At 42.3% G+C, this 13,788-nt stretch overlaps 2 protein-coding genes across 2 annotated transcripts; one reads left to right on the plus strand and one right to left on the minus strand.

The window, feature by feature from the left end:
• Positions 1-2,732: 2,732 nt before the first annotated feature.
• LOC119279655 (protein FAR-RED IMPAIRED RESPONSE 1-like) lies at positions 2,733-5,879 on the plus strand. Its single transcript, XM_037560829.1, has 5 exons — positions 2,733-3,928; positions 4,661-5,278; positions 5,359-5,451; positions 5,534-5,584; positions 5,661-5,879. The coding sequence occupies exons 1-5, from the start codon at positions 2,951-2,953 to the stop codon at positions 5,877-5,879; spliced, it is 1,959 nt and encodes a 652-aa protein (XP_037416726.1). The 5' UTR covers positions 2,733-2,950.
• Positions 5,880-7,826: 1,947 nt separating this feature from the next.
• On the minus strand, positions 7,827-8,640 carry LOC119277074. The gene has a single exon (XM_037558292.1). The coding sequence runs from the start codon at positions 8,377-8,379 to the stop codon at positions 8,053-8,055; it is 327 nt and encodes a 108-aa protein (XP_037414189.1). The 5' UTR covers positions 8,380-8,640; the 3' UTR covers positions 7,827-8,052.
• Between the last annotated feature and the right edge of the window lie 5,148 nt (positions 8,641-13,788).

Raw genomic sequence — 13,788 nt, forward strand, 5'->3', positions numbered from 1 at the left:
TCCACTCGAGCTATCCAGTTTTAAATCTCCCCACTTACCTATAATAACTTAAAGCTAAGTTAAAGGAAGGAACATCCCCCATTAATTGTGTTTTCATGTATCCAAGCCATTGCTGCATAAAGATCCTCAAGTCCAACCCAGGGAGCCTTGTCCTTCATGATTTGCAAGTGGCCATTGGCGTGGTAAATCGTAACAACCTAAATTCACACATTCCCACCTCACCCGGTGAGGCCATATTCTTCTGATGTTTATTTTTTCCCTCAATCACCACATCACATGCTCATTTGTTCCCACCCCAACACCGCTTGTCGTGTCATAATTGCAATTTTCCATTGTAGTTGATGCACTAGTAGGTACGAGGTTGTTGTTTGTATGTGGACTTTTTTGGGTCAGCTGGGGGAGGATGTTGTACAATGGAAGGTTTGCTCTCATGGAGGTTGAAAAGCTATACATGATCTTACATCTGAGTTTTATATTTGTTGAGTTGAAAACCTGAAATTGGTGAATTAATAGTTTCTCCTAGTTGGTTTACTATATGACTTGGGGACTTTAGTGGGAAGCTAATACCTAGTGAAGTGAATTGCGCGTACTTGGAGTTTAGAGGTTCCATTTGTGGGATTTTATTGTCAAAATATATCTAGTTGGAAGCTTTGCAAATCAAAAGATGATGGGTTTTGTTGGAGTTGATGAGGGGGGATGACGGAGACATCTATCGTACACCCGACTGAAGGTTCTTATTTTTTGACATCGAAAATTAAATGCATCTAGATGAAACGTCTATGTTTTTCTATACAAAGATAAAGTCGTAGACCATTCAGTCGAAGGGTCTTTTGCTTTTATCTTTCAGATTTTGTAATTTCCAAATATTCAAAATTGTGTCCCGAGGGTGACGCGACCAACACCGCTCGTTTGATATATCATCCATACATTGGGCTAGATCAAATCAAGGGTCTATCACGAGCCGACAATAGTGACGTCACAACGATTTCGCTCGAGGACTGGTAACGGTTCAGTTTTCTCGTGTCCAGATGCGTTGTTGCCTTGTGAATATGTTAGGCTCATGGATTGATCTGTCGTGCGCTAAATCTATGTATTGCAAATTTGCGTCCAATTCCTTTTGTCTTTTTGCAACTGATGCAACGGTTCTGACGGCAGAACAAGAGGAGACCGCACCCTAGCGAGAGGGGTGAGAAGCATTACGGGGTTGTTTGGATTGGATCCCCTGCATGGCCAGCAATATTTTGGCGTTGACTGGGACATTGTAGCTTGTTTGGATGGGCTCCAAAGTTTTGGCTCCCCAACTCACCCCAACTTTTCCTCTCTCCTTCTGTGCTAATTCATTAGCGAAATTGGGGGCGGCCGAATCGGCCGCCAACTTTTTGGCGCCCGAAACACCTACGGTTTAGTGTGGTGTTCTTGGGCAACAACCAAGCAACTCCTACATATTTACTCTTCGTTTGGAAATGCAAGGTAATTTTTGTTTGGTTGAGATTGAAAACAAGACATTGATCAATGATTACTCGATTTGCATTTTGTTTATATAATATGACATCATAATCATAATAGTTTTTTTAAATATGAATCTAGTGAGACACAACTTTATGTCACATATATGCACTTTGCGAGGTATACATACACTACATGATAATATGATAATCGTTGGTCAAACCATTATCTTAACAAAATAAAATGCACCTCGTATTTGGGGGAGAAAGATGGCCTTGCAAACAACGACCACTGGTGAAATAAAGAGATCTTAAAATCACACTGTAAAAAAAGCAGACATCGATCATCAAGGCATACTAATTTAGTAAGTATGGCGACAGCAACTAACTAGGCTTAGCTCGTTTTCGTTAGTCAGATCATAGAGTTTAGTATTGCTCGCGGGAAAAAGAATCAGAGTTTGGTATGACGGGGTCGTACGGTGACATCGACGGGAGACTAGAGGACATATCAGTGCATAAAAGTATCGCGCCCTAAAATAATTTTAGCACGCCCATGTAGCATTTTTAGTGCGCCGGACACAACATTTGTTCTGACAGATGCCTAAAAACACGCGTCCAAAAGAATACACAATGTAAATTGTGAAGCGCGTTTAATTCGGCGCCTCAAATTTGCAGCATGTGATAGCGTTTTTCAGCGCACGTTCAACCTTTTTTACGCACGCACTGTTTTATAGCGTGTGCTGGAGCTGTCCAGCATCTAAAAAACCTGAATTTTAGCGCGTGGCCCAGTTTTTGGGCGAACGTTGAAGATGCTCTAAATGCAATAATGCTACACCTACGAAAGCTTTACGTAAGGTTACGTGATGACTAGGAAGCGATTTGACGTGGCCGCAAAAGCCCGCGCACGCGCTGAGAGAAGGCTAATTAAAGAAAAAAAGGATAAAAGATAAAGCAGTACGTGCCGCTATTCACGCAAGAAAAAACAGAAACAGAGAGGCAGCCCGTTTTTCCTGATTTGCCAGATCGCCGCCGCCTGCTTTCGATCGCCGCCGCCTGCTGTCGATCATCCAAATTCCTCGAGGACTGGGAGGAGCCGAGGTTCAATGTCTGCATCGTTCTTCCAGCTTTTTTTGGTCAAGTCAATGCATAGCTTGTGTGCTTCCGCTGTTTTTTAGTTTCTGTCAAGTCATCGGCACAGGGCGGCCTCTGCTTCTTCGCCTCCGTCGGCGCTGCGGCCGCCGTCTCGTCCATGATCAAGTTAATTAATAGCTTATGTGTTTCCTCTTATGTGCTACTCTTGCTCTTGGGTTCTTGTGAATGTTGGCATATTTCATCTACCTTTTATCATTTTTTATTGGATCAACGTCTTTGCATGTACATGTCGTAACATGTCCAGTACTGTTACTGATTTAATCATCTCGTTCCATTCAGCAGGAAGTTCACAAGTTCATGGTTAACATTCCAGCATTTAGGCCACTTTGTTACAGTTTTAGTTTTGCCTTCAAATGACAATAATTAATTTTTTCATGATTATAGGAATGGATGATGGAACGGTTGGTGTTCAAGAATCAAGTGACATGTGTATTTCAAGCGATGATGATGGCATTAAGCAACAAAATGAACGCAGCGCAGAACTTGAACATGAACATAGCGAAGCTCAACCAGATGCATTAGTTGCAGAACCTGAATTGGGGATGGCCTTTGACACCGAGAATGAGGTGCGAGAGTATTACATCAAATATGCTAAAGCAAAAGGCTTTGGTGTGACGAGAAGAAGTTCACACAGTGATGATAATGGGCAACTGAAGTACCTTACACTTTCTTGCTCTCGCTATGGTAAGACTCAATCGAAGTCAAGAAATATGTTGAAGCCAAATCCAACAGCCGGGATAGGATGTAAAGCTAAAATTAATATTGCACGTGGTCCGGATGGGAAGCTTCATCTTTCAACGGCGATTTTGGATCATAATCACACATTGAGTCCACAAAAATCTCGGTTATTCAGATGCAATAAAAAGTTAGATTTCCATGTCAAGAGAAGGCTTGAGCTGAATGACCACGCTGGAATACGAGTAAACAAGAATTTTAATTCATTTGTTGTGGCAGCAGATGGTCATGACAACCTGACTTTTGGTGAGAAAAATTGTCGCAATTTTCTAGAGAAAACTAGAAGGTTAAAACTTGGTAGCGGTGATGCTGAAGCGGTTCGCGACTATTTTGTCAAAATGCAATCCAATCCAAATTTTTTTAGTGTCATGGATGTTGATGATGAATGCCGACTTAGGAATGTTTTTTGGGCTGATGCCAGAAGTAGAGCTGTGTATGAGTCTTTTCATGATGTCATTACTTTTGACACGACATATTTGATGAACAAATATGATATGCCTTTTGCTTGTTTTGTTGGTGTGAATCATCATGGCCATTCAGTGCTACTTGGGTGTGCTTTATTATCAAATGAAGATACTGCAACATTTGTCTGGTTATTTCAAGCATGGCTTACATGTATGTCAAACCGTCGATCAAAAGCAATTATAACTGATCAAGCAAAAGCAATTCATAATGGTGTGGAAGAAGTTTTCCCGGAATCTCGATACAGATGGTGCTTATGGCACATAATGAAGAAGATACCCGAGAAGTTGGATGGGTATGATGAATATGATCACATAAAGATTGCCATTGGCAACGCAGTTTATGATTCATTGACAATTACAGAGTTTGAAGTTGCTTGGATGCATATGCTTGAGAAGTATTGTCTTGCTGATAATGAATGGCTCAAAGGGCTTTATGAACATCGACACCGCTGGGTTCCAGCATTTGTGAAAGATGCCTTCTGGGCAGGTATGTCTACTACACAACGCAGTGAGAGTATGAATGCCTTCTTTGATGGATATGTTAATGCAAAAACTACATTGAAGCATTTTGTTACCCAATATGAGAATGCTCTTCGTGATAAAGTTGAGAAGGAGAATATTGCTGATTTTAATTCCTTCTATTCAATTATACCTTGTATCACACGCTTTGACATCGAGAAGCAATTTCAGTCGGCCTATACAAATTCGAAGTTCAAAGAATTTCAAGAAGAGCTAACAGACATTATGTACTGTGATCGAAAGTTAATACAAAAGCAAGGGGCAATAGCAACATATGAAATAACCGAGGATGTGTTAATTGACAAGGAAAAAGGATGGAGAAAAGATATTGTGTACCATGCATATTTCAATGAGGAAGAGTTTGAAGTTAAGTGTTCATGTCGCCGCTTTGAGTTCAGAGGTATTCTCTGTAGGCATATATTATGTGTGCTCACTCACATGAAAATAAAGGAGGTTCCTCCACAATACATCCATGATCGGTGGAAAAAGAATGTGAAAAGAAAGCATAACTTTATCAGATGCACATATGGCGGCATGGAAGACACACCTGTTGCAAAACGCTTTGATAGATTGTGTGAATCTTTCTACCCAATTGCGGAGATAGGCGCCATGTCAGATGCTTCATGCAATTCTTTGACTGAAAAGCTTCACGCTCTCAAAATTGAGTACTCTAGCAACTCAATTTCTGAAAATGACAAGAATCAGGTTGGCACACAGGAAGATGCGCCATCAGATGGGAAGACAACAAGTAAAACTATTCTAAGTCCAATACCTGTTAGATGTGCTGGACGTCCTCCTTCATTGAGAAAGGAATCGAAGGTTGATAAGCTTATTCGTCAAGCAAACGATAAGAAGAAGAAAGCTGAACAAAGGGACAAGAAAAAAGCAGAACAGGAGAAAAAGAAAGCTGAACAAAGGGACAAGAAAAAGGCAGAACAGGAGAAGAAGAAAGCTGAACAGAAGGTATTGTTGCATATGTTACATTTGTTCATAAGCTACTTTTTTCTTCTTCTAAAAACTCACAATTTTTGCATTTATTTCAGGCTCACTCCACAAATTTAAACAACAAAAGGTGCAATAATAAAAGAAAACAACCAGAGGATGATATTGTACAACAAGATGTTATGGATTATGCGGTATCTAATTCTTGTTCTCCGTTGTTCAACAATATTATTTTCATCTGTTCTTTGTAGTTAACAGATTTGCAATTTGAAACAGAGTCAGGAAGGTGTTTATTTGCAAGGTGGAGCTTCTAGTAGCATACCTGAGGTATCTTTGGATCTCATTTTTTTATTTATAGTACACTTGAGAAATCCATGTCGTTATATGAATTTATTTGGAGCAGGGATCATTTGAGGTGGGCACTACCACTGGCAACATAAATCCAACACCAACAGCTGCAATACCGTATGGAGGTTCATCGACAATGGTTATGCCTCCAATTCTAGGAGAATATACAAGCATGTTGTTTCAAGTTCAGCAAGGATCGACTCCAATGTCCGGTCCTACAGAATTACACTTTGATGGAACTGGAGGGCTGAGCAATACGACGGACCAGAGTTAAACATGATTTATGTAATTTGAAGATGTTGGATACGAAAATTCCGATGCACTTGGCAATGTAATAGTTGAAAGGCACTCGTGCACTAGCGAGTAAACAAATCTATGTTTTATCATTTGATTTTTCCCCTAAAGTACTATAACAGAATAACAGATACAGAATTATTATACATTTGCAATTTTCATTGATATCTGTGTGGGTAACTCCCATGATTGATAGCTTCCAGTTTATCACACATGATTGGGAGCTTTCTATTCAAACTGTTTGTTTCAAGCATATGCGCACACATTACAAGCATGCTGGAGATTGTATGTCCTTCTTTTCATGTGCTTCAGGAATATGTAGTGTAAGGAGGCTTCCATGTCAACCTTGTCTAAATTGACAACAACTTGATAAGTACTTTTTATTTGTCATTTTGAACAATCAATGGCAGAACAATGGTACATAAGGATGTATGTTTCCTTTAATCTTTCCACAACTGAAACCTTGTATATTGATTTCATTGACACAAGGTCAGATCTTACAACAGCACCAATTCAAATAACTTGAAGTACAGTCTACAATCAACAAAAACTACATAAGCAATATCTATTTGGAACTTGCACATTCCAGTTTCGTCTCTTCCAGTGACACAAGCCTAATCTGCAACCTTCTCTCTTATGATTTGGTTAAACTGCACTTCATGTTTCTTGTCGAACTGCAGATAGTAGTAGGCTGGAGTGTCTAGCCGTCTATAGTCCTCTCCCTGCAAAACTGAACAAAATTCAGACTTTCACAAAATTCAGAACAAGAGATGGCAGAACTGCTAAGCTACCGTGTTCAATCTTGTACCTCGTCGATCTGGTCCAGCCGGGCGGGGCTGAGAACATCCACCTCGCCCCACTGCACGTTCAGGAGATCAGCTGGGAGGGGATGAGATCATCCAGGCCGCCACACCAAGAGAGAGTACGCCACGCTAGGGTCGACCACAGCGCCGCCTCGCTGCCTCGGAGGAGCCGGCGTTGACGCTGCTGACGATGAGTACATCACCTCCCCGCATCGCACGAGCCAGCAATGGCGCATCCAACGAGGAGGAGGCCGCTGCAGGGGATCTCGCCGCGTCGGGCCGCCGCAGGGGATCTCGTTGCGTCGGGCCGCCGCAGGGGATCTCGTTGCGTCGGGCCGCTGCTGCAGGGGGGCCGATCTGTGCGAGTCCGTCGTCGCCTGGGCGTCAGGCCGCCGCTCGCCCAGCCGATCTGTGCGAGTCGGCCGTCGTCGGGTGGTTGGGAGAGAAAGGGATGGGATTACCTTTTTTCCCACCGCAAGTTTTTCTCGTTCTCGCGCGGCCTCGTTTCTTTTTTCGTTTCCTTCTTTCTCGCGCGGGCTTTTGCGGCCACGTCGGATCGCTTCCTAGTCATCACGTAACCTTACGTAGAGCTTTCGTAGGTGTAGCATTATTGCTCTAAATGTGTGTGCGCGTGATCACCCGATTCTTCTTCCGGCAGCGCGGTCGCCGGGCTCGCGCTATGGTAATGGTACGAGAAAAATGAACAGGGTGTGTTGGGGACTTTTTCTACTTCAGTGATACTACTGTGCGCCGAAAGGATGATGCGTCCTGCAGAAGAATCCATCTCTTGCCACGTCGAAAGGATGCATCTAGCTATCAATCTATCGCATTTTTGCTTCACAGCGTTCCCAGCATACGGACGTCAACGATGGCCGGTTTTGAAATGAGGTTTATTGTCCCCTGCCCCATCACTTACCGAAGTCTTTTTCAAATACAAGAGGCAAGGTAGATTCTTCAAAAGAAATTCGAGGTTCGGCCGCTCAAGGCCTTGACCTCGGGCGTTCAGCTCTGATCTATCGCTTTCCTGACATCAAATCAAAGGATCAAGAGTTGAAGACTCCACCTGAAAACGGAAGAACATTGGAGCACCAGTGGTACCTGGTACTCAAATTATGCGCGCTGACAGAGCGAATTTATGACATCTTTATTCAATGGTACTATTGTACACCACACCACGGAGACGGGAGGATCCTACGCTAGCCACGGCTGCACCACCGCACACCGGGGGCGCCCGGCGCCCGGCCCCCGGCTCCCAGGCGGGCCCATACAGGTTACCCCACGTCTCTCCTGAGCTAGCCCCGGCGAACAAGGTCATCTCGCGGCCGCGCGCACCTCCTCCTCCTCGGCTCTTCAGATCTCCGGCTCCGGCGGCACCTCCACGGTGGCGGACGCCTCCGGGAGGAGGTGCTCGGGGCGGCACCCGGCGACGAAGTCGATGATCTCCTTGCCGGACTCCTCCGCGCCGCTGGGCGGCGGCGAGATCCGGAGCAGCACGGTGATGGCCACGAGGAAGAAGGCCGTGGAGACGAGCAGCGGCCAGAAGAAGGAGACCACGGCGCCGAGCCTGGGCCCGACGGCGGAGATCGACACCACGGCGACGGCGAGGAACGCCACCGCCGCCGCCGCACGCAGCCGGTGCTCCCACATTAGCTCCCCGAGCTTCGCCTTCGTCGTCATCGCCGGATCGGCGCCGCAAGCACGCCCGGAGAGCAGAGATCTACGGGAGGGAGGTCTGGCTAGCTGGCTAGCCCGGTGGCTTGGCCTCGGCTAGGGCTTTGGTTTTAGGAAGAGAGATGGGGGTTTCGTCGGAAGGGTGGAGACTGGAGAGTGGGGAAAGGGATGGTGATAAGCGTGGGGTTATCTCATACTCCTACTGAGGAGATTCGCCCTGCCGCCGCCTCCAGCCAACGTTGTGTGCTTTTTTGGGCATGCTTTTTTCTCGCAGCGACGGGGATGGCGTGGATGTAGATACTGTCGACGACGGTGCGCTTACCTTTTACGACGGAGTTCACCAAAATGCCCCCACACGCGCAGGACTGCTGTGCTCATGGGTCGCTGTGATTTGCTTCACTAGTGGTCTCGGACACGCGAATTCTTGATATTTCTTTTGGTTTTCTGTATTTGCCAAGGTCTGTTGTATACAAGTTTAAACCATTGGTAGCATGTGTTTACTGTATGATCCGCATAAACATAAAATTTAAAGCACATTTCAATAAGGTCCACTGAAAGCAGCGGTTTTCTCAGCCAGCTCGCGTCGTGCAGAGGAGAGGAACACGGAGTCGAGTAGATGCGAGTAGGGGATGGCACACGTTCGCGTAAAAGTGACGGGAGGGACTGGGTCGCCTCCCGCCGAATCAGACGCCTCTATTTAGCCCCCTTCGACACACTTAACAACGGGAGCGATTGGATCATCTTCCGCCAAATTGGACGCCTCTGTTTAGCACCCTTCGGCTCACCTCTGGGGAATGCAAGGGGCTGTTAGCGTAAAAGCAATGAGAGGGATTGGCTCGCCTCCCGCCGAATCAGACGCCTCTATTTAGCCCCCTTCGACTCACCTAGCAACGGGAGCGATTGGATCATCTTTTGCCAAATCAGACGCATTTGTTTAGCACCCTTCGGCTCACATCTAAGAAATGCAAGGGTGTGTTCGCGTAAAAGCGACGGGAGGGATTGAGTCGCCTCCCGCCGAATCAGACGCCTCTATTTAGCCCCCTTCGACTCACCTAGCGATGGGAGGGATTGGATCACCTTTCGCCAAAATCGGACGCCTCTATTTAGCATCCTTCGGTTCACCTTCGGGAAATGCAAGGGAAAATTTGTGCACGCAGCCAAACAGACTACAGGTCGACGTGCAGCATAAAGGGTTTCGGCGGGCCACAGGTACACTGCACAGTAATACTGGTTGTACATCTGAGAGGGCATTTTGGGAAGGCATGTATTTTCGTTGTGTGATCTACAGCTGTTGGATTGTCAGGGTCCGTTTGGCGTTACACGGGCAATGCACGCAGGGGCGCAAGGGCCGGAACGTGGGGCCAACAGTGCGCATGTACGGCTCATGAGGGCTTCGTTGCTTGCTCACGTTGTTGGCACGTGCAACGCACTCGACTCACCTCCATGAATTCTCTCTCCCTTTTTTTAGATGAATGAATTCTCTCTCCCGTGACCTTGCGATGGGCAAGAGGACAGCCTGCACGCCAATGCTATACATCGCCTAAAGCCTAAGCATCGACTGCGGCTCACCTCAGTGGGCCAGCCCAGTAAAGCAGTTTTTGGGAAGCTTTTATGAACCAGTTTAGACTGGCCATAGAAGCTTCTCTCTGTGTGTGTGTGTAATTTTTGTTTCTAATATGTGTTTTATCGTTATCATCGGTTTTCTTTATTTTTTTTCATTACATGCACTTTTTATTTCCAATACACGTTGTACTTCTTTGTGTACACACAGAACATTTTTTTGATACATGTTTTGAATACATGTCACACATTTTTCAAATACACACTCAATATATATTTTTGAGTGTTATGAAACATTTTACTAAACTACAAGAACAATATTTCACATTGTATATTTTTTCTCTAAAAATGTCATGACATTTTTTCAAAACACGTGAACATTTCCTTAAAATGTCACGAACATTTATTTGATTGGTATGAAACATTTTTTTCAGTTACAATTTTTTTTATAAATTGTATAAACATATTTAAAAAAATCATGATCATTTTCTAAATGTCACATTCTTTTTTTTTGAATAGTACAAACAATTTTTGGAAAGTGGGTGATTTTTTTACAGTGTGTTACCATTTTTAAATTACAAGAAGTACTTTAAATAAATTAATGTTTGAAATGTTTTTTTGTAGTATTCTCGAAATGTAAACAAACCTAGAAAAGGACAAGAAAAGAAAACTGAACGTAACAAGAAAACTAATGAAACTAACAAACGTAACACTACTAGGCCAGCCCACCATACACCTTGTTTGACGCGGGGGCCTAGATGCGCCCAGCCTGCCATTTCTCGTCTCACAACTTTGTTGCTTGTTCTCATTTGATATCGGACCCATTGTGAATCGGGCTGGAATCTCGTTTACTATTTTGCAATCTTTACTTTCCAATCTATACAACAAAAATACCAAAAATATTTACTTTAGTATCTCTATTAGATCTCACTTTTGCGAGTGACCATGAAGGGATTGACAACCCCTTTATCGCGTTGGTTGCAAGGTTCTTGATTGTTTGTGCAGGTACTAGGTGACTTGTGCGTCGTCTCCTACTGGATTGATACCTCGATTCTCAAAACTGAGAGAAATACTTAAACTACTTTGCTGCATCACTCTTTCCTCTTCAAGGGAAAAACCAACGCAAGCTCAAGAAGTAGCAAGAAGGATTTCTGGTGCCGTTGCCGGGGAGATCTACGTCAAGTCAAGCCATAACAAGTACCCATCATAAACTCTTCTCCCTCGCATTATATTATTTGCCATTCGCCTCTCATTTTCCTCTCCCCCACTTCTAAAGCGATTTTCAAAAACCTTTGCCTTTTCTTCCCCCTCTTCCGTTCGTCTCTTTTTGCTTGCTTCTTGTGTGCATGTGTGTTGGATTAATTGTTTGTCACGATGGCTCAAGATAATACTAAATTGTGTGACTTTTCCAATACCAACAACAATGATTTTATTAGCACTCCGATTGCTCCTACTACCGATGCTGAATCTTGTGAAATTAATACCGCTTTGTTGAATCTTGTTATGAAAGATCAATTTTCTGGCCTTCCTAGTGAAGATGCCACAACCCATCCAAACAACTTCGTTGATTTGTGTGATATGCAAAAGAAGAAAGATGTGGATAATGATATTGCTAAATTGAAGCTATTTCCGTTTTCGCTTAGAGATCATGCTAAAACTTGGTTCTCTTCTTTGCCTAAAAATAGTATTAATTCATGGAATAAGTGCAAAGATGCTTTTATCTATAAGTATTTTCCTCCCGCTAAGATCATCTCCCTTAGGAACGATATTATGAATTTTAAGCAACTTGATCATGAGCATGTTGCACAAGCTTGGGAGAAGATGAAATTAATGATACGTAATTGCCCTACACATGGTTTGAATTTGTGGATGATTATACAAAAAAATTATGCTGGATTAAATTTTGCTTCTAGAAATCTTTTAGATTTGGCCGCGGGAGGCAGTTTTATGGAAATAACTTTAGGAGAAGCTAATAAACTCCTAGACAATATTATGGTTAACTATTCTCAATGGCACACCGAAAGATCCACTAGTAAAAAGTTCATGCGATTGAAGAAATTAATGTTTTGAGTGGAAAGATGGATGAACTTATGAAATTATTTGCTAATAAAAGTGTTTCTTCTGATCCTAATGATATGCCTTTGTCCACTTTGATTGAGAATAATAATGAATCTATGGATGTGGATTTTGTTGGTAGGAACAATTTTGGTAACAACGCGTATAAAGGCAATTTTAATTCTAGGCCGTTTCCTAGTAACCCCTCTAATAATTATGGTAATTCCTACAATAACTCTTATGAAAATTTTAATAAGATTCCCTCTTATTTTGAGAACAGTGTTAAAGAAGAGTTCGCAAAAGAATTTCAATGCTTTGATTGAAGAAAAATTGTTTAAGATCGATGAGTTGGCTAGGAACGTGGATGGAATTTCTCTTGATGTTGATTCTTTGAAACTTTGATATATTCCACCTAAGCATGATATCAATGAGTCTCTCAAAGCCATGAGAATTTCCATTGATGAGTGCAAAGAAAGAACCGCTAGGATGCGTGCTAAAAAAGATTGGTTTGTGAAAGCGTGTTCTTCTAGTTTTCATGATAATAATGATGAAGATCTAAAAGTGATTGATGTGAATCCTATTAAATCTTTGTTTTCCAATATGAATCTTGATAAATATGGGACTGGAGATGAGTCAACTTTAGTTAAAAGGTGTCCCAATGATTCGGAGTTTTTAGATCTAGATGCAAAAATTGATAAAAGTGGGTTTGAGGAGATCAAAACTTTAGATAGCAATGAACCCACTATTTTGGATTTCAAGGGATTTAATTATGATAATTGTTCTTTAATAGATTGTATTTCCTCGTTACAATCCGTGTTAAATTCTCCTCATGCTTATAATCAAAATAAAGCTTTTACTAAACATAGCGTTGATGCTTTGATGCAATCTTATGAAGAAAAGCTTGAACTAGAAGTTTACATCCCTAGAAAACTTTATGATGAGTGGGAACCTACTATTAAGATTAAGATTAGAGATTATGAATGATATGCTTTGTGTGATTTGGGTGCTAGTGTTTCCACGATTCCAAAACTTTGTGTGATGTGCTAGGTTTCCGTGAATTTGATGATTGTTCTTTCAATTTGCATCTTGCGGATTCCACCATTAAGAAACCTATGGGAAGGATTAATGATGTTTTCATTGTTGCAAATAGGAATTATGTGCCTGTAGATTTCATTGTTCTTGATATAGATTGCAATCCTACATGTCCTATTATTCTTGGTAGACCTTACCTTAGAATGATTGGTGCAATTATTGATATGAAGGAAGGAAATATTAGATTTCAATTTCCGTTAAGGAAGGGCATCAAACACTTTCCTAGGAAGAAAATTAAACTGCCTTATGAATCTATTATGATAGCCACTTATGGATTGCATACCAAAGATGAAAATACCTAGATATATTCGTGTTTTTATGCCTAGCTAGGGGCGTTAAACGATAGCGCTTGTTGGAAGGCAACCCAATTTTATTTTTGTTCTTGGCTTTTTGCTCTTGTTTAGTAATAAATAATTTATCTAGCTTCTGTTTAGATGTGGTTTTATGTTTTAATTAGTGTTTTTGCCAAGTAGAACCTTTGGGAAGACTTGGGTGAAGCCTTTGCGATCTTGCTGTAAAAAACAGAAACTTTTGCACTCACAAGAATAGTTGTCATTTTTTATAGAAGAGTGCTTTTAGGTTGATTATTTTGCAGACGATTAATAGAAAAATTCCTCACGTCCATCAATTTATATCAGAATTTTTAGAGTCACGGAAGTATTCGAAATTTACAGATTGCTACAGACTGTTTTGTTTTTGACAGATTCT

This window comes from Triticum dicoccoides, chromosome 3B (assembly GCF_002162155.2).
Source record: "Triticum dicoccoides isolate Atlit2015 ecotype Zavitan chromosome 3B, WEW_v2.0, whole genome shotgun sequence".
In the NCBI taxonomy this organism is placed as follows: domain Eukaryota; kingdom Viridiplantae; phylum Streptophyta; class Magnoliopsida; order Poales; family Poaceae; genus Triticum; species Triticum dicoccoides.